The sequence below is a fragment of the Camelina sativa genome, chromosome 14 (genome assembly GCF_030686135.1).
Source record: "Camelina sativa cultivar CO46 ecotype springtype chromosome 14, ASM3068613v1".
Classification (NCBI taxonomy): domain Eukaryota; kingdom Viridiplantae; phylum Streptophyta; class Magnoliopsida; order Brassicales; family Brassicaceae; genus Camelina; species Camelina sativa.
The window spans coordinates 15155806-15181202 of NC_141893.1; the positions used below are offsets into that span (position 1 = coordinate 15155806).

The 25397-nt window shown below is 33.0% G+C and overlaps 3 protein-coding genes and 2 pseudogenes across 7 annotated transcripts; 2 read left to right on the plus strand and 3 right to left on the minus strand.

Annotated features, from left to right (window-relative positions):
- Positions 1-6975: 6975 nt before the first annotated feature.
- On the minus strand, positions 6976-8107 carry LOC104743678 (putative pentatricopeptide repeat-containing protein At1g28020; annotated as a pseudogene).
- A 3038-nt stretch (positions 8108-11145) lies between these two features.
- Positions 11146-14574, plus strand: LOC104741714 (transcription factor bHLH111-like). 4 transcript variants are annotated; one of them, XR_015580528.1, is made up of 7 exons: positions 11146-11559; positions 12397-12934; positions 13110-13238; positions 13633-13704; positions 13829-13894; positions 14022-14060; positions 14156-14574. XR_015580528.1 is itself a non-coding variant. In XM_010462617.3 (7 exons), the coding sequence occupies exons 1-7, from the start codon at positions 11243-11245 to the stop codon at positions 14330-14332; spliced, it is 1326 nt and encodes a 441-aa protein (XP_010460919.2). In that variant the 5' UTR covers positions 11146-11242; the 3' UTR covers positions 14333-14574. The 4 variants fall into 4 exon arrangements, 2 of the variants coding, with proteins under 2 accessions (XP_010460919.2, XP_010460920.2); XR_015580527.1 differs by having other exon boundaries at positions 13636-13704; XM_010462617.3 differs by having other exon boundaries at positions 13122-13238.
- LOC104741713 (F-box only protein 12) lies at positions 14483-16091 on the minus strand. Its single transcript, XM_010462616.3, has 2 exons — positions 15628-16091; positions 14483-15504 (listed from the first exon to the last, which is right to left on the minus strand). Exons 1-2 carry the CDS (start codon positions 16022-16024, stop codon positions 14882-14884), a joined length of 1020 nt encoding a protein of 339 aa, XP_010460918.1. The 5' UTR covers positions 16025-16091; the 3' UTR covers positions 14483-14881.
- Positions 16092-18010: 1919 nt separating this feature from the next.
- Positions 18011-19526, minus strand: LOC109128923 (F-box only protein 12 pseudogene; annotated as a pseudogene). Its single transcript, XR_015579410.1, has one exon. The product of XR_015579410.1 is annotated as an F-box only protein 12 pseudogene (transcript).
- A 1428-nt stretch (positions 19527-20954) lies between these two features.
- LOC104741716 (protein RGF1 INDUCIBLE TRANSCRIPTION FACTOR 1-like) lies at positions 20955-24620 on the plus strand. Its single transcript, XM_010462620.3, has 4 exons — positions 20955-21696; positions 22929-23003; positions 23081-23218; positions 23762-24620. The coding sequence occupies exons 1-4, from the start codon at positions 21481-21483 to the stop codon at positions 24065-24067; spliced, it is 735 nt and encodes a 244-aa protein (XP_010460922.1). The 5' UTR covers positions 20955-21480; the 3' UTR covers positions 24068-24620.
- The last annotated feature ends 777 nt before the right edge of the window (positions 24621-25397 follow it).

Consider the following 25397-nt stretch of genomic DNA (forward strand, 5'->3'; position numbering starts at 1 on the left):
CATTTATTTATATATAGAAACAGATTAGATCTCAATCTTAATCGCAGAAAAAAAAAGATTTCAATCAACACACATATTTGTAAATTTATACTATTTTTTTTAACTAAACTCATAGAGAAGTAAATATTTATGTAACTAGGATTTGTATGTTAACATCAATACAGTTTGATTTCTAGTTTTGATATGTATGGTAGAGTTTCAATTTACTCTAAAATATTATTGGAGTACATGCTTTCGGTTGAGTTCTTTTTTTCTTTCATCATGTTAATGTCTACTTAAAAAATTATCGAAAATAGACAATATGGGTTATATAAGTTTTTTTTTTTCATTATGAGACTTTAATTTATAAAAGTTGGATTAATTTCCCATTTTCTGTTAAAATATGAATGACCGACATTTAAAAGTATAACGGGAACTTTCAATTGCGTGATGTAAGAAAATATGTTTCTTTGTATGGGGAATTGTGTTGTATTTATGGAACTACGGTGCAATGTTATGGGTTGTTGGAGTTTTATACTATCACATCTTCATGCATTATGCATATATGTATTGTCGAAGGATGTTAATATTACTACTAATAGTCACACGACGTGAAATTTATAAAACTACTAGATATATATATATATATATATATATATATATCTAGTATTATTAAATTTCGGTTCCATACCTACGTAGCCTAAGTCATGGACTAAAGTTTAATTATACGGACTGGTTGGTTTCATGTGTTTCTACAGAAGAAACAAAAATTATAAAAATCAGAATCCCCATAAAACGTATTTACTACTAGTACATAGTACATACAAAGCATACGTAATTGAAAACAGTAATATAAGGAAATTTTTATTATTATTACATTGGACTGAACCAATCACTAATAATAACTAACTAAGTAATAACCAGTACTATTTGCAGCATAAATCAACTCAAAGAAATTATTATTTAGAATTTAAAGTGTTATAATAATAATTTTACACATAATTTTTTTATTTATTCAAATTTACATTTAATTATTTGGTGTAAAAATATATATCAACCGTGAATTGTGAAAAATAATATTAATTATTGTGATAATTGTGATAATGTTATTTATTTTTAAGATTATTATAATAATTAATTTTTAATCTATACTGCTTTTGTTTCATAAAGAGTGTCATTTTAGAATTTTATTTTTGTTTCACAAAGAATATCATTTTACATTTCCAATGCATTATTTTATATTTTCAATGCATTTTTGTCGTTAGATTTTCTAGTTTTATCTTTAATTTACGACTAAATTATCCCATTAAACATTTATTGAATAAGGGCATATATGTATATTTTAATATTTTCTTATTTTGTGGAAAATGTGTCAAAATGACATTTATTGTGAAATAGAGGGAGTACTTGAATAGTCATCAAATTTTTAAAAATCGGAAAATAAGTTTTATATTTCAAAATGTTAAAAAGATGAATAAATTTTTTAATAGTTTATGAAATGCAATTTACTTTAAATAATTAAATATGTTATGAAAATGATAATTAAATTATTAACTATATTTTCTTTTTTTAATAGTTGATGAAGTCTTTCATTTTAAAAAAACTAATAGAAAGAAAAATTACCTTATATATTCTAATGACACATTTATGTAAATAATAATAAAATAAAGATTTCCTTGTATATTTTAATGGCACATTTAATAATTAAAAAGATTTATTTATGTAAATATGTTTATCTTGAGATACTTCTAGCCACCCTCTCTCTGGCACAACCACCGAGGCATCCTCTCCCAGCGGCGTCGAGTCCGATCGGCGTCGCTGGGTCATCGTTTTTTCATTTCTGCTGCTCCCTTGTTCTCTTTAGTCTGTTTGGTCCTCGTTTTGGCTTCATCGGAGAACCCTTGAGATTCCAGATCTCATCTCCGACCATGCTCAAGCTTCAACCCCCTCCCTCTCCTCCGCATCCGGTGTCTCTTCTCTGTGAGCTTGCCCCATCGAGATCCCAGCCACTTGTTACCGTCTCTGAGAGCTATGATTGCCCCATTATCCTTGGTTCATGTCTTTCTTACCGTCTAATCTCACTATAAACCGCAACATCTCACCGTTCCTCGGATTTTGATCCCCTCACCAAAGAGTTTACTTGGCTGCAGTTGGACGAGAGCTCTGTTTTGACGCCGGAGACGACAAAGCAACCTTTATCCTCGGCATCCTCCTTTGTTCTCTTATTATTCCTCTGGCCCAGGTTTATATCTCACTCTTATCTTGGAACCCTGGAGTTTAGTTTCCTTTGGAAAAAATATGGTTCATATCTTTCTTGGAAGTCCCTTAGACCCGAGTATAACTACATACCAAGCTCAAGTTGGTTAGTGTCAATTTACCCTGCTTGGTCAAGTCGAGTATCCCTCGGTAGCAGAACAATTAATGCACCTATTTGTCTTGAAAAATTATTGTGTCAAGGCCAGTCGTTTGTTTTGGTTTGGAGGATTATTTGGTTGTGCTCTATTAGTATTCCTGAACCGCTAGTCGGACTTATGTTTTTGCCTGCATCCCTTGCACCTTTACCCTACCTATCACCAACAATTTGATTGCCTCAGTGCCAAAGTGTAACTAGGCCTGGTCTGCATTCCACTCTTCCCCACCCTAGTCAACAACTACTAAGCTTAAGGATTCCATTAGTTCGAAGACTGCTAGTGAACCTTAAGTCGTTTTTGTTGCTAGATTGGCTTAAGAGTCCTCAAAAAACCATGTTGCCAGCAACGCTAAGGGTTGAACTTTCGGGAGGAGAATTTTTGATGAAAATTGGTATTATGATCCCACCACCACGGGGTGAGGATTACCTCTGTTTCATCTGCCTCCTCCCTCTACCTAGCCTATTGATTATGCTCTTCAATCTGAAATTCATCCACTTCTTGAAGTCCACTTAGCCCAGCCTGAAGATTCGTGGCATTATGACCTCTACTCAAAGAAGTACAGATTACCACAATCTCTTCAAGCACCTTTACCCTATCTTCATAACCCCCACCAAGTTAGCATTGACCGGTCTCCTGAGCACTTTCAACCTTGCTCGAACCCCTGACAAAGCTCTACCTAGAGTAGTCCTTCCCACCCCGGTGAGAACGCCAGCTTTGTCCGCCTTTTTGCCATCCAATCTTCGAATGAAGAAAGTGGCCACCTTCCCTTCCATTGGCTTGCTCTTGTAAGTAGCTCTGATATGTCTTGATCTCACAGGTTCCAGAAAGCCATCCAGCTTGTGGTCCATAGCTCTCAAGCCCCTAACATCATGTGCTCCTATCTCTCTTTGCTGTTTTAAATTTTGGGGTTTACCCTCCTTTGTTGTCTTTTAAGCTACATTACCCTTCTATATGTTACTTATTCAGTTTTGAATGATAACATATGTTTGCCAAAAAAAAAAAAAATTATCTTGAAATGCTTAATTGCAATTAAATCTCCAAATCGCTTTAGCGACGATACATCAGCATTTTCAACAAAATGTTTCTCTATTAATATATAGGGATGACACATTTATGTAAATAATAATAAAATAAAGATTTCCTTATATATTTTAGTGGCACACTTAATAAATCAAAAAACTTATTTTTGTAAATATATTTATCTTAAGATGCTTATTTGCAATTAAATTTTCAAATCGCTCTGACGACGACACATCAACATTTTTAACAAAATATTTCTGTATTAATATATGGTTGTGTTCATAGGACATTTGAATTAAACATTGTACACTAGTTAAGATCTCTCCCGACTTCGTGTTCAAATTGTAAGTATTTCAGATACATTGAAGGATTTTATATTTCAAATTAACATTTTCTTCTATATTGAATCTATTTATATATTTAAAGGTTGGTGTTGTAATATTAAGGAAACCCCGAAACTGTATCGATTTTGTTCTTATATTATAAAATTTAGCTGATGTTTAATTCATTAATTTACTGTTAGTTCAATGTGGAGAAATTGGAGGAAGGTGTAAATCGAGTATGAGTGGAAGTCTATAGTGCACCCAATATTACTTTAATTAACAAAGACAGCTAAACAAAAGTTAGATAATAATTTAAAAGAATAATGATTACAGTACATATTTAAATAGCATTCTGAAGTTAAAATTTTCTTTACATTGGGCCATCATTGTTCGCCAAAAAAAAAAAAGAACATTGGCCCATCATTTCATTTGGTCATAGACTTATATAATCAACTAATCATTGGTTCCGTTTCTAATCTACAAATAATTATTAGAAAAAATCGCATTAAAATGTAAGCAAAAGACTCAGAGCTGGTGACAAGATTTAAGAAATTTGGTAAGTTGATTATTCAATTGTTACATCAAACTTAGTTAGGCGGGGGGTCGCAATTTAGGCCTAATCAATTCAGACAGCTAGATGTGGTATCTAATACTTTTAACTTTTAAGTAATACAGTATATAACTATATATTAACTTTAATAATTTACTAATATATAAAAATGCTTAACTATTCCAATAAAATTATGAAATATAAAATATAAAATAATTAGAATTTAGAGGCAAAACATAGATATTCTTTATATTATTTTTATGTTTCACACAAAATGTCGTTTTAGTAAGATTTTTGTATGTTTCAAATTAAGTATCGCTAAGGTTTTCAATGTATATATATTTTGGCATAATGATCTTCATTTAAGCTCAAAATCCATAAAAACAATATCAAAAATTAATTTAAATTTAATAGATATAAGATACATGACACATATTTTGAAACAGATGGAGTAATTTATCAACTAAGTAATCCTTGACACAAAATTCATGCAAATAGAAATATACATAGTTAAAAAAATATACTAAAACTTGGATGAATCACTTAGAGTTATGTGTAATTTAGTCTGGGAGAATCATTTAGTGTCTAGCTAACTAATATTTGGTGAATCGTTCACCATCATTTGTATTAGTAAAGGTTTTAGTCTTTTGTGTCGTCTCTCAAAATGGTAATACACACAAAGACATTCACAACTGGACGAGTAAGGCTATCTACTTGGGACCCTGGCACTAAGTGAAGTGGTCACGCTATCTGGTATATAGAAAACTTACGAATGGCTGGTAAGATGACCAAAAGCCATCATACTTCATCCTGATTAGGTGTCTGGTCCTTGAACAATAAATGGACCAAGTTATCTATCTGAAGTAGTCCTAAACCGACAAAACTGTCTTAATTTGAAGGTAAAGATTCATTAGGGTGTAAGATAATTATATTTGATATAATATTATTCTCTTCCTAACGTGTACGTAGTATTATAAAGACAAGGTGAAAAAGAAGTAGAAGAACAATGTGAAGAAAAAAAATGAAGAAAAAGTATAAGAACAAGGTGAAAAAGAAAGTAAATAGTTCATTTATTTACCAGTTGAAGAACAAGAATTGAATGACGTTTTGTATTTCCGGAAGAAAAAAATATGACATGGAATGCTGACATGGATGTTGCGTCTGACGTGGCAAGTCAGCCATCAAACAATTAATAACTCAGTCTATATAAAACTCAGCCATCAAACAGATTATAACTCAGTCACAACATAAAAAACATTACAGTAATTAAAAAGCAAAAACAATTGCTGCCAAATTCAGCCGCTTCATCAACTGAAAATATGTAACTCAGCCGTATCGTTTAATAAGTCAGCCGTAACTGAATAACATTCTAGTAATTAATCTTTTGCTACTAAGTCAGCCGTCGAATGGCTGAGTTGTACGATAAGTCAGCCTATCACGGCTGAGTTGTACGATAAGTCAGCCTATCACGGCTGAGTTGTACGATAACTCAGCTAGTCGGAAAATGGTAACTCAGTCGTGTCGTAGTGATAACTCAGCCAAAATTTTAACAACTCAACCATGGAGTGAAAACTCAGCCGTAAGGACGGCTGAGTTAGAGCGTAACTCAGCCAGATTTTGATAAGTCAGCCGTAACTCTTGGCTGAGTTATGCTCTAACTTAGCCAGATTTTGATAAGTTAGGCAGATTTTGATAAGTCAGGCAGATTTTGATAAGTCAGCCGTAACGCTTGGCTGAGTTATGCTCTATCTCAGCCATCCGCTCTTACTCAAATGTTTTTTTCCATAACTCAGCCGGACTATACCTATAACTCAGCCGCAACATACCTTTGTAACACGTTATGACTGAGTTATTGTTACACGTCAGCGTTTTTGACGTGGCGTCTGACGTGCAATGACATTTTTGTAATTACGTTTTTTCCGGTAACATAAAACAAAGACACGCTGGGCATTTTAAAAATACCCGAAATATTTTAGTAATAAAATCTTTGTTTGTAGATTCTGGTAATATTACCTAATTTTGATAACATTTGAGTAAATCACCCTATTATATATATAATGAAATTTTGGTTTCCTACATTATGAACTTTTTTCAGAAGTTTCAAAACTTTTACATGCCATACGGATCAGGGATCACTAAGCCATCGGTCGCCTGGTTGATTTTGTTATTTGTATCAAGCACAAATTACCAAACCATATGTTCGCTATATATTATATCAAAGAGAAAATAAGAACCGATTATTTCGGTTGCGAGTATACAATGGAAATTGACATCATTCGCCCTTCGACAAGGATATGATCACTCTTTGGCTCATCCAACCAATAAATTTGCAGATTCACTTACCTCAGCTCCTTCGAAAATTGGATACAAAAATTTGAAACGGAAACAAACAAGCGATCTTACTTCCACAATCCTTCGACTGTTATATCTTATATTTGCTTATGATTGTGACTATTTGTAAAGGGTCCAAAAGATCGCTTGTGTTGCTTGTAATAATGCACCATCTTGAATATTATGGCACCCTTTAAACCATCATATTCATACTAAGCAATTAAAACTCTTATCATATCACCGAAAACCCATAACATCTAATTTTGGTGGGAAAATATGCTAGACAAGTAAAAGTAACCCAAAACTAATAACAAGTTCATATATTATTTTAATGATAATCTATATGACTTACCCACACTCTCTACTTGGTTTTCTTCTCAATCCCAATCGCCACAATCACCACCACCGCAACCACTACCACCATAATCAGCACCACCACCAACACTATCACCACCACCACTATAACCACCACAAACATCACCACCAACACTATCACCACCACCAACATTATCACCAGCACCACAATCAGCACCACCAACACTATCATCACCATCACTATACCTACCACAACCACCACCACCGAAATAGTAATATGAGTTGCCGTAGTAGTAAGAGTTGCCTCCGTCATTTCCTTTGTGTTTATATTCTCTCATGTTCCCTCCCTTTTTACTATTCGGATAGACGAACCTATCAAGGCGGGACACATCGTGTTTTGCTCCAGCATCCCTATACATCTCCATCAACACCTTGTTCGCTGAGTCTTTAGACTTTGTATCAACTACAAGTTCTGTTCTACGCAGCATCTCTATCGCTTTCTTACTTGAACCACCATTTAAATAAGCCTTTGCAATGCTTATCCCCGTTTGCCAGGCCAATGAGAATGGTGGGTCGTCTTCAACTTCTAACTCCATCAGTAACTTGTCCACTGCCTCCACGTCGGGTACACTTGTGTAAGCCTTCAAAACGTTATTGGCCGTGAGATTCTTGTTATGCTCTACTCCATTCTCCTTCATCTGTCTCAGGATCTCGTCGACCATGTGTCTTTCTCCAAGAAGAGCATAAAGAGATATCATATTATAGTAAGGGTAAGGTTTCAATAGCATATTTTGCTCTCTCATCTTCTGGTAAGTGGCTTCGGCTTCGTGCCGTGTTGTCTTGGATGTTGTGTACAAGTATAAGAGAGTGTTGTAGACTGAGTCGTCCCTCATGTTTTCAGGAATGTTTTTGAAGAAATTCTCTGCTTCTATCAACCCTGAACTGATCTCAACAAGATAAAGCCGTGATGCAAAATCTTTAGAGCTTAGATCATAAATACCTCGATCAGTTATCCACTCTGAGACCTAACACATCACCAATAACAATGATATATATAACCCCTTTATGAGATTTACTGGGAATCTATATAATAATAACAATCCGAATAAATGCGACCAATAGTTGCGTTTTTTCAATCGTACTTTTTGGAAATTTTCTGAAAAATTGTGATGGATCATTGAAACGGTTATTTATGAAAAATTACAATTGTTCACTGTAAAGTTGTGTTGATTGGAACATTCGTATCTTTTGAAAATCTATATATATTTGTTTGTTTGAACTGTTTTCATTTTTTTGCCATGACACAAAATCAACTAAAATTTCAATCTCAACAGATTATACATTTTAATAAATTATTTTCTAGCATTCATTCTTTTAAAAGTCAAGAAATTCCTCTAATTCTTGATTTAGTAAAAGATGAGAATGATTTAGCTAATTTGTAGTCACATCTTCCAAAAGAGTAATATAAGGAAATATATGTAGTTGATCTGTATGATTTCTGCAAATAGATGACTTCATCCTCGCACATCTGGTATTTGTTTGTTGATCGATTGGAACAAACGAAAACTTAAGTATGTAAATATATTCAAGTGCTTTGAATATACATGTTCAAATTTTTTAAAAAAGATAAGTATCTTTCTAACACCGAAAAGAGATTCCTTTCTGTTACTATCTTCGATCACAAAAAAAAACTCATTTCTCATCTTTACAAAAATATCATTGTGTTGTGTTGTTTGATGTGACGTTAAATTGTGTTGTTTTGATAATATTTTGTTGATATTCCCACGTGGATTGTATCTGGTTTTTGCCCGATCTTGTTTCTTACCGTATAGCAAAATCTGTGATAAGCAAAATTTAAACTTCGTAGCATCCTGAAATCTTGATTGTTTCATTTTCATACGTTACATACAAAGGAAATGAAATATATCGTTGCACTTGCATGCATGAATGGGCTTCTGAAGAACCAAACACCAATAAATAAATGGGCCTAGAATACTTTCATGACTGGCCTAATCTTTCTCTTACACTAAATTTTATATAGTTTTCATGTAACCGAACTTTTTATGTTTTTCCTCATTAAAAAACCATTTTGGGTTATGGTGCTATCGATTGGTTATTGACTACAAATTAAGAGTCAAATATAAATGATAATGAATATTAACAAAAGTCAACCTCAGAAAATTTGGCCACTCAATCTCCTTTTATAAATTGATATTTATTAAAATATTATAAAAGGAAATAAAAAGATGTAGCAAAAGACAAGAAACTTTTGGAGTGGAATTGGACTCGGATTAAAAGGGGTGAAAGCCTGAGAAAAATAAATAGCGCACCAAGAAACGATAATAGATTAACTATACAGGCGTGACTATTGATTAATACTTTAAATTATCTTTTTGAAAACAAAAAAGTTAGGGCCAATATGGAATCGTAATCCTTTATTTGCTAGGTTTCGTGTCACCAAACAAGTATGCATCAAATTAATTAAGCTTAAGATATAAGTCAATATTAAGAAACAATAAATCTACGATCTGTTGTAATTATCAGACATCTCGATCCAACTAGTAATCTTTTTCTTGTGCAACCGAACTCATGACTTTAAAAGTTTATTTTTGTATATATAGCGTTCCATAATACACACCACTCATCAATATGCTTACAACGGATAAAATCGCTATTGGCTCATATATCTTTCACTCGATCAAAATAACTGAAAACTGAATTACCCACACTGTCACACTGAGAAGGGTATGGAGTATTACATGGAAATATGTATATTGGAAAAACGAGTGCTTTTGTGTTTGGTGATTTGAAACCTTACATTCTAAACATTTAATATTCCATATTGCCCCTTACTTTTTGGCTACCGAAAAAAAAGAAAGATTATAACGTGTATCAATAATAATCACGCTTGCATATTTAATTAACATATCCAAGTTAGTTTAATTTATTTGTTTGGCATCATGTGTCCACTTTTTATAATAATTGGACCCAAAAAATAATTAAAAGAAATAAACCCTATTGCCCCTTCTACACCTTCCTCCTTCGCCCTAGGTTTTTTTTGTTTCTTTTCGGTATGATCAGAAGCTCAAGTCTTTCTAATTGTATTAACACAACATGCATGTAGAAAGCAATAAACTATATGTTTATCGTAAACACTATTTAGTTAATAAGTTTTAATGTTCTTCATCTAAATCCCTTCAATTTTGCGCCAAATATTAAATATTTTTAGTTTCATTATCAGAAATTTTGTGATCGATCAAAGAAAAAAATATAAAAAACTTTTGGTCGGCAAACCAACATCTTTATTAAAGCAGGAGAGCAAAAGAATAGACGTTGGTCAAACCTAATGTAGCAAGGGAATCAAGCCAAGTAATTGGCTTCTCACACGATATTCACTCATCAAAACAATACGAATGAAATTTTTATAAACGTATTGTATAGAGATATAGAACCACATCATCGTAAAGGATTACCTAGCAAATGACTATGTCCCGGAGTCCGATTCTACTCCTTGTGCACTCTTGAAACGCGGAGCTTTTAATACGGTCACACCTTCTCTCTCGCCAATGCAGAGGTCGAAACAAACAATTTTCGGGTATGTACCTATAAACATCAAACCACCCACCTTATACCTCATGTCAAGGAGTTTTGGCAACCTGCCGCATTCACGTGTGACGGAGGCATATTGTGGTACGTAATAGGCGGATTGTGGATTATAGGTTGGCCAAATAACAAGTCTGATGACAATGCCTCTTTCTCGGAGGCAAAAACATGTTTTGGAACCCAATTGGTTCCTAACTAATCTAATACGTTTGAAAAAAGAATTATTACAAAGAAAACAGTAACCATTTGGCTAGTATCAAATGGTTCATGGCATGCTGTTTATAGGAATCTATCTTTTATAGTTTTGTTGCGAGTCTGCATGTTAATGTCTAGGCCAAAGATTAATACCTACCAATATTACATTATTAGCTTCTATAGAATTTAACTGATTGAAAAGTATTCTTAGATCCGTCTTGTTACCGAAAAAATGTGACAAGGTCATGTAGAGGTCAAACACATCTTCACTTGACGTACGATCTTACGCAGACCGCATATAACACATCTTCGGTGGCTTAGATACATATATATAACTATATGTAGTTTTAAATGTAACTTAGTGGACATACCCCACTCGCATATAATATTGTCACCACCACCGATCGTATCACATACACTTTATATTCTCTAATGCACATATCCTCTAGACTCTTAACAAACAAAATAAAAGACGAAGCCTAAAAAAAAAAAACGGTTCGAAGAAAGGCAAAAAAATGTTAAGGGAAGAATGCACTCCAAGTTCATCATGGTGGGAAGATGTTCAACATCATCATAACGATCATGCAAACTCCATTACTTCGACGTCGTTTTACCATAAGAGTAGTACTAATATCTCAAACACAAACGTTAGCTGTGAAGAAGACAATCTCTCGATCTCTACCGTAAACGTTTCAAATCGTTTGGACCTAACTGCTGAATCCTCGAATCATCACTCTCTCTCGGCTCCGGCTCAGCCTCCCTCCTCCTCCGATGAGTTGCTCCGCGACCATGTCGCCTCTTCTCACAATCATCTATGGAGTCTTGCCTTCTTGTAAGTATCTATATATCAAAACACTTTATAGTTATCTTATCCACTCATGAATTCTTCTTCTTTGAGTTTCGCGTTATTACTTGCAATTCACATAGCGGTAATTGTAGATTCAAAGTTTAGCTTAAGGTTTTAAGTTTTACGCTCCACTCCATAAAGATATCGTCTAGTTCATATTATTGTTGTTTTTCTTTGTTTTTAAAAAGAATGAATATGCTTTATGCTTCCAGGTCTAAAAAATAAAATAAAAAAACATTAGAAACAAAAGAGAGGTCTAAAAGTTAGTTTACAAAAGTAAATTAGTAGCTCTTTTGAATTATTGTTCCCCAATAAATGATTTAACGTTTGATTGGTGAGGGTATGCCTATAATTTTGCACTTATATAAGATCCATCTTTTATTATTGGCCACTCGAGATACATGTAGTTTATTGTTTTTTAAAAAGTAAAAGAAAGTTGTAGTAGTTAACTATAATTAATATATTTGTTTTTGGTTATTGCGTCTACTAGATCAAATATTATGTTTTACAATTTTTAAAATACAATGTTTTCTTTCGTAGCCATTACTTGAACAATATATAAACGAAAACGTAAAACGCAAACGAAGAATTACCATTTTGTATTTGCTTAGTGCTTACAATTTCTCAAAAAAAAATTTAGTGAAAGTATTGCAATGTAATATGTATAGTTTCTTATTCTGTAAGCAAAAACAATAAGCTAGCATGTAAATTACACATAAATTCATAATATATATAAAGATATAGAGTTCATATTTACCTTAAATTTTGTAGTGATAAATATCACATTTCTAAAATACACACATTTATATATAAAATGAACAGGCCTGGTAGAAGCTTAGGAGATCAAATGATGGATCATCATCATCATAATCACCACTTAACATCTTCAAGAAACTCATCAACAACATCAGAGTTACAATCATACGAGCCAGCCTGCGATAACGGTAACGGTTGGGTCTATGACACAAACCAAGTAAGGTACGATCAAAGTAGTGACCAACGGCTGTCAAAGTTAACAGATCTTGTAGGGAAGCACTGGTCCATCGCGCCACCGAATAATCCCGACATGAACCATAACCTTCATCATCACTTCGATCATGATCATTCTCAGACAAACGACGATGTTTCTATGTACAGACAAGCCTTGGAAGTGAAAAACGAGGAAACTCTTTGCTACAATAATGGCTCAAGTACTGGTGGTGGTGGTTCGTTGTTCCATGATCCTATTGAAAGTTCTAGAGGTTTCCTTGATATAAGGTTAAGTCGGCCATTGACGAATATTAATCCGTCGTTTAAGCCATGCTTTAAGGCCTTAAACTTATCCGAGTTTAACAAGAAAGAACATCAAACGGCATCACTGGTACGTATATGCTACCTAATCTGTTCATATCAAATATGTGATGCAATAGTGTAAAAAAAGGTGTTAGATTCACCTTTACTATTGTTATTCTGCGCATATACCATTCAACTCCACAGTAATACAAATATTACCAATTAGTCTATATATGTACCGACGTTATACACGGACTTGGAAGCTATTTTTGTAGGCAACTGTGAGGTTGGGAACAACAAGCGCCGGAAAGAAGAAAAGATGTGAAGAAATTTCCGATGAAGTCTCGAAGAAGGCCAAGTGCGGTGGTGGCTCTACACTTTCACCGGAGAAGGTAATCTCTATGCTATATATGTGTGTACGTAAGTACGTATAAATGCATGCCAAAAATAATGAGTTTTTAATCGGATAACTAAAAAACAAAACAAGTGAATATACATTTATCTACTTAAACAGTAAAATTGTACGTTTTTCTTTTTCTTTTTTGATAAAAGCAAAATTGTACGTTGACAAGCACTTACTTTTGATAGTAGTAAATTTGTTTTGATAGTAATCTTTATTTTTCTGTTGAAACATACATAGTTAATTAGTTTTTTTGATTTTTGATGTATTTAGGTATCGAGTCTAATATTGCAAATCTGTTTGGAAGAAACTATACTGTTTTAATAAATAAATAAATAAAATAAAAAAACGTTATACTTACATTATTATTTTCGAAAAATAAATAGCAGGAACTACCCAAAGCCAAGCTTCGAGACAAGATCACGACTCTACAGCAAATTGTGTCTCCCTTTGGAAAGGTACTACAAAGATAAGACCGTATTTTTTCTTTCTATTTAGCTTTTAATTTTTGTTTTTCTCTTTCAACGTTCCTTTATATGTTACAAGGAAGAAAGTAAAACATTTGGTTTGAAAACATTTCAGACGGACACTGCTTCTGTGCTTCAAGAAGCCATCACTTATATAAACTTTTATCAAGAGCAAGTAAAGGTAACATGCTTTATATATACGATAAAATGTACGAAAATAATAATTGTTGCCTACATATGCAAGCATATATACCCTTAATTACTTATATTAATTAACAATTTGGTTGGTGATTTAAACCATCATGCAGCTGCTAAGCACTCCTTATATGAAGAATTCAGCAATTAAGGTAATATTTGAAGGAGAAAATGTGGTAGATATATGTTTCTAAAAATTTTAAAATATTTTAGAAAAGAAAATTTATTTAGTTATGTGTGGTTGTAGGATCCATGGGGAGGATGGGACAGAGAAGATCACAACAAAAGAGGACCAAAACAACATCTAGATCTAAGGAGTAGAGGGCTCTGTTTGGTTCCCATTGCTTGCACCCCAATCGCGTACCGCGATAACAGTGCAACTGACTACTGGAGTCCCTCGTATAGAGGTTCTTTGTATCGTTAAATACGAGCACGGTCAACTGGTGTAGCTAGAAAGTGTGTAGAGAATACGATTTGATTTAATTTATGGTAGTGACGATAAACCATTTGGTGATTCCGCAGTAGAACGAAAAGAGTAGTATGTGTATAGATAATATATATGCATATTAATCAGTGGGAGTCACAGTTGTTCCTTGATTATAACCTTAAACATTGTGATATGGTCATATAAAGAATACAATGCTTATGGAGTTTGATTTAGGGATACTACAATGCAGCACAGACTAGTCTACTAATGCACCTTTAAAACAAACACTACCGATTAGGCGTTCATGTGACAAATTTAGCTAAGCCAGCAAAATGATGATAGAACTAGAATTAAACGAAAAACAAACTACATAGAACAAAAAATAAAATAGCTAAGCCAACAAAGTGATAGAGCAAGTTAGCTGATGATAATCCATACTTGATCTGCTCCTTCTTCTTCACAGACTGAGAAGACTTGGATAGGCCAGGAGATGTATGGCGACGTCATCGTGGTTCTGGCATCTCGGGAACCATACTTCGGCATAGTTTAAAAAGTGCTTGACTTGAGTTGCATTGCATCATCATTAATACTAAGATCCTCCACATAGTCTACAAAGGCCTGTAATTTGCAATCACGATCAACTCCAACACCTTGGATTTCAACACTTTGGAAAGTTTTCCTTTCCGGATTGAAGTAGAAAGCATTAAACAGTGCACGTGCAGGTGCAGATTTCATCAACAAAACAATGTCACCTGTAGCGGTTACCCCATGAACAGAGAGGTACTCTTTAACATTAAAGACATCAATCTCAGCACTCAAAGTGTAGTCATACTTCGACCATTCCTGTTTCTCAACATCCTCTAGAACACGCATATGCAACTCAACAGGTCCAAACATACGTTCACACTCCAACTTAATCCCACCTAACTTCCCCTTATAGTTTATCAATTGATCAAAACGGCTTTCTGCACCTACGAACTTGAATGTCTCAGACCTAACATCAAAGCAAACTATCACATCGTATATACCATGTTGAGCTGAGTAATACAAAACACCATCGATGCAAATCCTTTCCCAAAAAGGCTCATGTGTAAAAGGACACTTGATCTCCCTCCACCTCAATTCCTCAGCTCCCAGTGTCAAGATATAATGATCTGTATCATTATCAGCTATATACATACAAGTAGACATGAACAATACCTTGAATTCCTTGTTAACCGGATCAAACCCTAGATAGCTATACGAACCACCTCTAAGTTCAGGTGGTAGTTCAGGTAAGATCACATACTGACCTGTGAGAGGGTTACATATCACACGCTTTAGATCTTCATCTTCCCTTGGGATACACATCTTATGGAAATAGATCAATCCAGAGGCATAGCTACAATTGTACCCGCTTGTTCCTTTAGAGAACTTGATATGAAAATCAGCGGCGGATACTACAAGAGAAGACTTCTCAGATGGATTCTGAGGCTGAGGAGTTGAGTAAAAGCTCCACTCACCGTCTTGTCTAACCGCAAGTAAGAGTCGTGGATAAGCTTTGGACCTGGTTAGAAACAAGTCGGTGAATCCCTGACGGCGGAGGATGGATCTCCATGGCTTCGACACGCAGCGACACCTCGCTGCTGATTTTGCTGGCAATCTCGAAACTATCTCGATGATGAGATCAGTCGGGATCGAGTTCTCCATTTTTGCTCCGTCGTGTTTTGTTGATCGGAATCGGACGGCGAGAGTAATGTGAAATAAATATCTTCTTCGACCTAATTAGATGATGTTAGAGGCCTTTGGTGGATTTAAAATTGAACTTATTCAAGCCCAATACGTTATGGGCTTTTTACCATCAAAATCTATATATTATCTCAAATGTGATAAATTAGTTTGGGATAAGTAACGATCTCGGATAATTCATATAGCACCACAACTCCGTAAAATTCAAATTGCGATTTCGGACCACACAAATCGGAAGTTTTAGTCGTATCTCCCTAATTTGAAAGTTCGAAACCTCATTACACACAAACATTGGATTTATTGGTTTACGACTTAAACCGATACTAAACCACTTAAAAGTTAAAACCAACACTAAACCAAATTAAAAAACCTGACCACTTAAAACCAATACTAAACCAAATTAAAAATCTGAACTATCTCCTGCTCTTCCTTCTTCATCTCCCGATCACGAAACAAATAGAATTATTTTCGATCTACAATTCTATTTGTTAAGAAAAAAAATTCAAATATACTGAATTAGTTCAAAAGTTTCAAAATGTTTCAAAAGGAAACAAGATAAACCCCTTCCAGAGTATCTCCAATTTTTTTCTTCCATGTAAAGGTAATTAAAACCTTAAGATTTAAGAATGTTGAATTGTCTCTCAAATTCTCAATCTCTCACTCCCACGTAGGCATCACCAAAGAATTATATTTTTTTTATTTAATATATTACTTTAAATTAGGTAGATAGATTTAAAAAAAATTGAAATTAATCTTATTAAATAAAAAATTATTTTGTTTGGTTGTAATGATGGTAGAGAACTAGATTTTAATTCGTGATACACCGCGATACTATATTTTTATTAAAATTATAAAGTTGTGGTTGTTAGTTAATTTTATTTGTTTTATTTGATATTTATAATTGTATTTATATAATCGTATTTGATTGTTAATTCTAAGATTTAACTCGTGATATACGACACGACAATTCTTTTCTACATAATCATAATTTAATCACTTTAAATATGTACAATATTTTAATATTGATGGTGTTAGCACCAAATATACAATATTTTAAATTTATATTAATATCAACCCAAACCGTCCTGCCATATAACATTGTCCCTTAAACATATTAGTACTATTTATAATGGTTCTGAACCATTGTCTAAAATTTTATACCTGATATGGAACTTAATACATACACTTTTTTGACAGAGTAATATACGTCTGTTTTAAGAAATTCAGTGCAACATATGAGAAATAACTTGTATTTTTATTATATGTTTTATGTAATAAAATAATATTTAAAATAAATAAAATCATATAAAGATGAAAGGAGAGAAAAAAATTAGAAAAGTGTAATTAGATATATTAAGAAATAATTTTAGGAAATTTTGTTAGATATAATAAATATTAGTTTCTAATTTTCTTAACAAACAATAAATGTCAATGGCATAGGATTGTAAATAGTATAGAACTTCAAGCTTTTTTTTAACAAAATGTACTTACTAAATGTATATATATAAATTAATTGAGACTTATTTGGATACATAGATAAATAGAATAATGTTAAACCGAGTTTATGCTTAATGAGCTGACTTTTTAGTCTTTAAGGTAATGACACATTACTAATATAGTAAAATTTTAGACATTTTCAAAATGTACTTCACTTTCAATAATATTAAAGATTAAAAAAGCATTTACACTCTCCAAATTTAAGGTCCAAAGCTCCCAATCAGAACCTCATTAAATTTATGGTAGTGATAAACCATTTTGGTGATTCGGCAGTAGAACGGAAGAGTAGTAGTATGTGTATAGACAATATATGCATTTTAACAACTGCCAATGATATGCAGTTGTTCCTAACTTACAACCTTAAACATTGTGATATGGTCATAGAAAGAATACAATAATTTTGGAGTTTAATTTAGATATACTACAATGCAACAGAGATAGTCTATCATGTACCTTTAAAACATACTATTGATTAGGCGTTTTGATATTATGTCCCATATGTGACAAATTTAGCTAAGCTTAGCCAGCAGAATGATAGAACTTTAAAAAGAAAACGAAAAACAAACTAAATAAAACAACAGATGAAATAGCTAAGCCAACTGAGCCATAGAGCAGGTTAGCTGATGATAATCCATACTTGTTCTGCTCTTTGTTCTTCACAGATTGAGAAGACTTGGAGAGGTCAGGAGATGTATGCCGACGTTGTCATGGTTTTGGCATCTCGGGAACTATATTTCGGCCTAATTCTAAAGGGCTTGGCATGAGTAGCATTGCATCATTGAGACTAAGATCCTCTACATAGTCTACAAAGGGGTATAGGCGGCAATCACAATTAGCTCCTCCAACACCTTGCATTTCAACAAATTGGAGAGTGTTCCTTTCCGGATTGAAGTAGATAACATAAAATGGATAACATGCATAATCCGTCGACAAAACAATTTCACCTGAAGCAGTCACCCAAACAACGGATCTATCGCGACTAAACTTAACAACTCGACTCGCAGGCCTCAAAGTGTAGGCATGTTTAGACCATTCCTGTTTCTCAACATCCTCTAGAACACACATACTCAACTCAACACAACTATAAGCAGACTCCAACTTAATCACACCTAATTTCCCCTTATAGTTTACCAAATGATTATAATACCGTTGTGCGGCTATGAACTTGAATTTCTCAGACCTAACATCAAAGCAAACTATCACATTAGACCTTCCTCCATCATAATCAACTTGAGCTGAGTAATACAAAACACCATCGATGCATATCCTTTCCCAAAGAGGCTCATGTGTAAAAGGACATTTGATCTCCCTCCACCTCAATTCCCCAGTTCCCAGTGTTAAGATATAATGATCTGTATCATTATAAGCTATATAGGAACAAGTAGACATGAACAATACCTTGAATTCCTTATTAACCGGATCAAACCCTAGGTAGCTATACGATTCACCTCTGAGTTCAGGTAAGATCACATACTGTCCTGTGAGAGGGTTACATATCACATGCTTTAGATCTTCATCTTCCCTTGGGATACACATCTTATGGAAATAGATCAATCCAGAGGCATAGCTACAATTGTATTTGCTTATGCCTTTAGAGAACTTGGTATGAAAATCAGCGGCGGCTACTACAAGAGAAAACTTCTCAGATGGATTCTGCGGCTGAGGAGTTGAGTAAAAGCCCCACTCACCGTCTTGTTTAACCGCAAGTAAGAGTCGTAGACGAGCTTTGGACCTGGTTAGAAACAAGTCGGTGAATTCCTGACGGCGGAGGATGGTTCTCCATAGCTTCGACACGCAGCGACACCTAGCTGCTGATTTTGCTGGCAATCTCGAGACTATCTCGACGATGAGATCAGTCGGGATCGAGTTCTCCATTTTTGCTCCGTCGTGTTTTGTTGATCGGAATCGGACGGCGAGAGTAATGTGAAATATCTTCTTCGACCTAAGTAGATGATGTTAGGGGCCTTTGGTGGATTTGAAATTGAACCTATTTAAGCACAATAAGTATATGGGCTTTTAAACATCAAAATCTGTATATTATCTCAAAAATTATAAATTAGTTTCGATCTACAATTCTATTTGTTATAGGAAAAAAAAAAAAAAAAAATCTAATACTGTATCTATATATTATTTCAGGTGTTTCCTTGACAACGGATTTTGAATTTTATTAGAACAAACTAGTTTGTTACGTGACACCAATAGTATATCGATGTTAAGTTTTCTAAAAACAAAGAACAAATAAGTTATAATATTATAATTTATTTGAAATTTCTTTTTTTTTTTTTTTTTAAAATACATATATTTAAATCATCTATGTTAGACTAACTTGGAATCGCATGTAAAATGAAATTTCAAATGTAACTTCGATCATATTCTTGTGATGCAACGGTTAGTCTTCAACAATCTCAGAAACCATGCACAACTAATTCTAATAACCAAAATTATATACGAACTAACAAGTAACAAACACATTTTTATAGAGCAGATTTAACTAGACAAGATACAAAGAGAACAAAAAAATATGAGAAAGCTTTATACGAAACCGAGGTGAGGAGAAAAGAGAAGAGTACCTCAAAAGCTTTAAAACAAAAGAAAAGAGGAGCACTCTTGCCAAGGCCAACGTCTCTGGCTCTGCCATCCATATACTCTCTCTTGTGTGTGTTTTGTTCTTTCTTGTTTATTAAATTAATAAACTTTATCATATATACCAGACTAATGTTTTTGGCATATATCTAAACTATAGTATTTATAATAATACATTATATACATTATTATTTATTAATTTAGTAAATTTTATCAAAAAAAACAAAAACTCAACTGGTATAGAACTCACGACAAAGCCTAAAAATTACTGATTTTTAAGTGGCTTATCAAATGAAATCATATAAAATTTGTTTTGGTTTTAGGTTTGAGGAGATGTACTAGTCACAATCGTTTTATTTTCATGTTAAGATCCACAATCATATATATATACTCTTAACGTCGTGTGATTCACTCCATATCTTTACACCTCCATAAGATTTTCAAATATCTATTAAAGGTGAATTCTAGCTAGTAAAATCTTTAACCAGATAAAAACTACCTTTTCTTTTGTTGCTACTTGCTAACGACGGTAAAAACATGACTCATATATCATATCCTGAAGAGGTAATTTAGCCTTAGAGATCCGTCCAAACAAACTAATCCTCTCGGACACTTGTCCTTTCACAAAATTATAAGTATATATATCGTAATAAATGCACACAACAACAACATCAAGAAGAAAATAAAGAGATATACATTATATACACATCAGTAGTATACTACTAGTAAGTAGTAATATTGTTTCAAGTAAAGTAAGTTTCAAAAGGAAACAAGATAAAACCCCCTCCGGAGGATCTCCTCCAATCTTTTTGTTCCATGTAAAGGTAATCAAAAACTTAAGAATGTTGAATTGTGTTATTGCCCCATGAAAAAATTAAGATTTAAACTTCAATATAATGTATGATGACACTTTGTCACACAAAATTTTTGATATTTCGCCAATGGAGAGAAGATTTGATCTTTCTGGGAACATTTGTTTTCTCAATAAAGACCTTCTCTCTCTCTCTCTCTTTCTCTCTTTCTCCCTTTCTCCTTCTCCCACCCAACCAAGACTTTCTCTTTCTATACGTAGCGACAATAATTCTGGAACCTCCTCTACATTACAAAACAAATAAGCAATATACATACACATATACACCCACGTATACATATAACATTAGATATTATATAAACATTTACACTCTCTTCTTCTTCACACACACACACACACTCTCCAAATTTAAGGTCCAAAGCTCCCAATCAAAATCTCAATCTCTCTTAGGGTTCTTGCTTCTTCATCAATAGGGCTATATATTGAAATTGAGTGAAAAAATTCGAACTCTTTTTAATTAAGATAAATGGTTAGAGAAGGTGAGGAGGAAGAAGAAGAGATGATGATGATGGTGGCAACGAAACCTGCATGGCTTGAAGGACTACTGGCTGAAACTTTCTTCTCGAGCTGTGGAATCCACGAAACTCGCCGTAAAAGCGAAAAGAACGTCTTCTGCTTACTCTGTTGTCTCAGTGTTTGTCCTCACTGTCTCCCTTCCCATCGCTCTCATCCTCTTCTTCAGGTACTAAACTCACTTCCAACAAAATTTTCACTAATTTTTCTCAAATTTTAATTGAAATTTTCTCTTTGATCTAACGACAAATTTGAGAAAATTTCGATGACCCTTGATTCGATCTCGAGACAATTTCAATACCCATGCTTTTTTATTTTTGTGATTATTGATTTTTTTTGTTTTTAATTTGATGAAAACTTGTACTTACTTACACTTACTCACACCTACGCAAACTAGAATCACTGCGTACGTATGTTTTATTCTGTTACTCCGATAAAAAAAAAATCATGAAAAAATATGTTTGGATTGTAGTGAAGTTTGTACTTGGTAACTTGCACCCATCTTATACTCACAACCACGTTAGCAAATTTAAGCCTAAATTTCTAAAACCCTTGTTTTTGTGGATTTTTTTTTTTTTTTTTTTTTTTTTGGTGGTTTTTCCAGAAATTTTCTCAATTCCATGGAAAAAAATGAATTGATGGGTTTTGTTTTTACTCTGGCCTTGGATTCGAGTTTAATTGGAATTCACATGCAAATAGTAGTAATCTTTGTAATTGAAAATTATAGAGCTTTTGGAATGTACTATAAAACCTTTTTATTTTATTTTAATGGACCTTTCATTATCATAAACTTTTTCTTCTCCCCAAAAATATGTTTCTTTTAATAATAATGTTCATCTTCTTAAAAGACCCTTTATTTAAGCCATCTACTAAGATTTGGTTTCAGTTATCCTCTAATTAAAGTCTAAAACATATGATCAGTTCTCTAATTTATGTTGTAAATTGTAGATGTTTGAAAGCATGTATACATAGTTTATGTATGTGATGATAGTAATTGGACTTGAATTGTCTATTGTGTGAATTTGGTTTGTTTCTATATATAGTATGTATCTTTTCACATCTTTTTTATTCTTTCTTCTTTTCAATTTGCTTAGTTCCTTTAAAAATTATTGTCTTCTCTGCTCAACTTCTCTTGAGCTGTTGCTTTCAAAGAACATCAAAGCTTTGACCAAATTCCTTTTCCTTCACTTCCCTTAACTTCTTTCCCACAGGTTTTTGTTTTTATCAGTTTAATTTTTTTTATAATTATCCACTATTCCCCAAAACATTATTGGTGCAAGTAAATCCATCCTTGGTTTGATTTGAATTTTGGGAGAGAAATTTTTTTGCAGTAACTATGACGTTTACCCTATTATTTTACATTTTATATATTAAGCCCTTTCGTTTATGAATAATTGGCAGGTGAGACGATACGTATACCATGACGTCGTACGGTTGAGTGATCTTGAGAAGCTCATAGATTGTTCATATGTTCAGGTGAATACTATATTTTTTTTTTCAAGGCTTTGATTTAAGTTTAATTTGTTGTACTGATTGACAGTTTGTAAATCCAGCCATATACAATTAATGGAGCCAAAGTGATATTCATAAACCAAAGACCACAATCAAGAGCTAAGGTGTCTTCAAATGTTTGCTTCACTTGTGATAGAATCCTTCAAGAACCATTCCACTTTTGTTCACTCTCCTGCAAGGTAAATAATATATTACATATTCATTCTTTTATTTGAATAAGAAGATAAATTAAACCTTTTAATTTGAATTTATTTTCTTACTAGCGCAATAAAAACATGTAAATTTAGTTATAAGTTGTTGGCAAAGTTGACCCATGAATATCAAAAGTGAGACCCAATAATTCTTGAGATTCTCTTGTTGATTGTTTGTATTCTAGTAAAAAATAGAAATAATAATAGAATAGAATGATTGCTCAACTTTTAACCATATGAAATAGTAGTAAAGTTTATTTTTTAATAAATCATTACTCTCAAGTTGAAATAACAAAAACTTTGGGAAACAGCTGTTTTTTTTTTTTATTCTCCATGCTTTATAATCATGTTAAAAAAATCTTGGATTATGTGTTCATTTGTTTAATATTCTTAAAACACATGTGCAAGTACAAAGTGGGCACTTTCCTAGGTTATGAACTATCATGTCCAATATTAGCCATATGTATTGTTATTATTATAGTAGGACACAATTATGTTACCTAACAATGATTAAAAAAATTTTGAATGCAGGTGGATTACTTATCATATCAAGGAGATGATTTATCAAGCATTCTCTATAGAATTGATGAATCGGATTTCACGTTCGAGGGTTTGAGAATGGACGGACATGATCAGCTCGAAGAGATGTCGACGATGGAGGATTCAGAGGATATGATGGTCATTTCGGATCAATCGGAGCAAGGTAACAACAGTAGTAGTAAGAGAGAGAAGAAGAACAAGAACAAGAAGCAAGAGAGCCATTACTTGCCTGGGATGGTTCTTTCATCACTTGGTAATAGAAGGAAAGGTGCTCCTCATAGGGCTCCTTTATCATAAATATAAAAAAATTATAGGCAAAAATAATTTTGAAAAACAAGCATTCTATATATATTATGTATCGCGTTTCTTCTGTTAGGTACATGATGTAACGGGTACGATAATTAGTACTCTTTTTATCATGAAAATGTGTTTACTTTTATGGGTTTTTTTTTAATTTCTTTTGTGGGTCGAAATGACTTTTTTCTGTAACTTTTATTTTTTGATGAATTATTGGTCTCTTCTTGAATAATAAAAAAAGGTGTATGTGATTTTAGTACTTTATAAAATAATAAGTGAGTAGTAAAAGAAATAATGAAGAGGACTCGTAGTTTGGGTAATTGTCATTGGGAGAGGGAAGAGACGACAACAGGTTTTCACGGGGACAGCTGAAAAGTATCATCAGCTGCGTCATCAATTACACCAACACCGTTTTTTCTGCTTTACCAATTCATTGGTTGCTCGGATTTTATCCCTTTATTTTTACTTTATTATTCTTATCAATTTACTCATGATGTATCTTACAAAATTTAATTCCCGCACAAATTGTAATATAGTATTCGAGTTCGTGTAATTTTATTCTATGATCTCTGTAGTATATTGCTTGATGTTTTCTTAGAATTGGATAGTTATTTAAATATTAATTAATAATATCATTAGTCAAGACTCAAGAGTTATTTTTAAAAGCTAATTTAACATAACATATGCTTCATCATTAAAACTTCGGACACATGTCGAAAGAACCAAATAAAAAGACACAATTTTTTGCTTATGTGTTTATTGTCTTAACATCACATGTGTTCGAATTATACGTATAAGAATTAAACTATAAGCATTACATGACTAATATATAAGACGAAAATTAGAGATAACAATAGAATTATTCTTTTTTTTTTTTTTTTTTGGCAAACAAATAGAATTACTCTATATATAAAATAATCTGAAGCAAATGTTGCTATAAAATAGAGATTTGATTTTAAAATAGAGTAAGATTGAAGATGGCCTAATAAAAAAAACAACAAATGATTTAAATTAATATATAATACCAATAATCAATAAATTACATAACAAAAAGGGTGGAACTAAGATTTCATTTTAAATACCAACAATTAGTGCACCGATTCTGAGATTGGAGAGTCTCTGTGTATCGACGTTTACGTTATGCTTCCTGGTTACCATTAGGCGTACGATATGGAATCAAGCACAGAAGCGTTACCATGCGCTCTGTGCCTTGCCATTAACTAGAGCGTAACTACTAACTAGTACTATGCTTTTATGCTTTTTTTTATAATTAGCTTGTTATAGTACACTATAGAACTGCTTGAAAACAAAAAAACAGTACTATAGTATT

Bases quoted from the DNA above. Each gene is read 5' to 3' on its own strand.
- LOC104741714 (XM_010462617.3), top strand. From the start codon at position 11,243: ATGTTAAGGGAAGAATGCACTCCAAGTTCATCATGGTGGGAAGATGTT. The intron at 12,935-13,121 runs GTACGTATATGC...CTATTTTTGTAG, and splicing joins AACATCAAACGGCATCACTG to GCAACTGTGAGGTTGGGAAC. The intron at 14,061-14,155 runs GTAATATTTGAA...GTGTGGTTGTAG, and splicing joins TGAAGAATTCAGCAATTAAG to GATCCATGGGGAGGATGGGA.
- LOC104741713 (XM_010462616.3), bottom strand. From the start codon at position 16,024: ATGGAGAACTCGATCCCGACTGATCTCATCATCGAGATAGTTTCGAGA. The intron at 15,505-15,627 runs GTCAGTATGTGA...GTATGTATATAG, and splicing joins GATATGTAACCCTCTCACAG to CTGATAATGATACAGATCAT.
- LOC104741716 (XM_010462620.3), top strand. From the start codon at position 21,481: ATGGTTAGAGAAGGTGAGGAGGAAGAAGAAGAGATGATGATGATGGTG. The intron at 23,004-23,080 runs GTGAATACTATA...TTGTAAATCCAG, and splicing joins TAGATTGTTCATATGTTCAG to CCATATACAATTAATGGAGC. The intron at 23,219-23,761 runs GTAAATAATATA...TTTTGAATGCAG, and splicing joins TTTGTTCACTCTCCTGCAAG to GTGGATTACTTATCATATCA.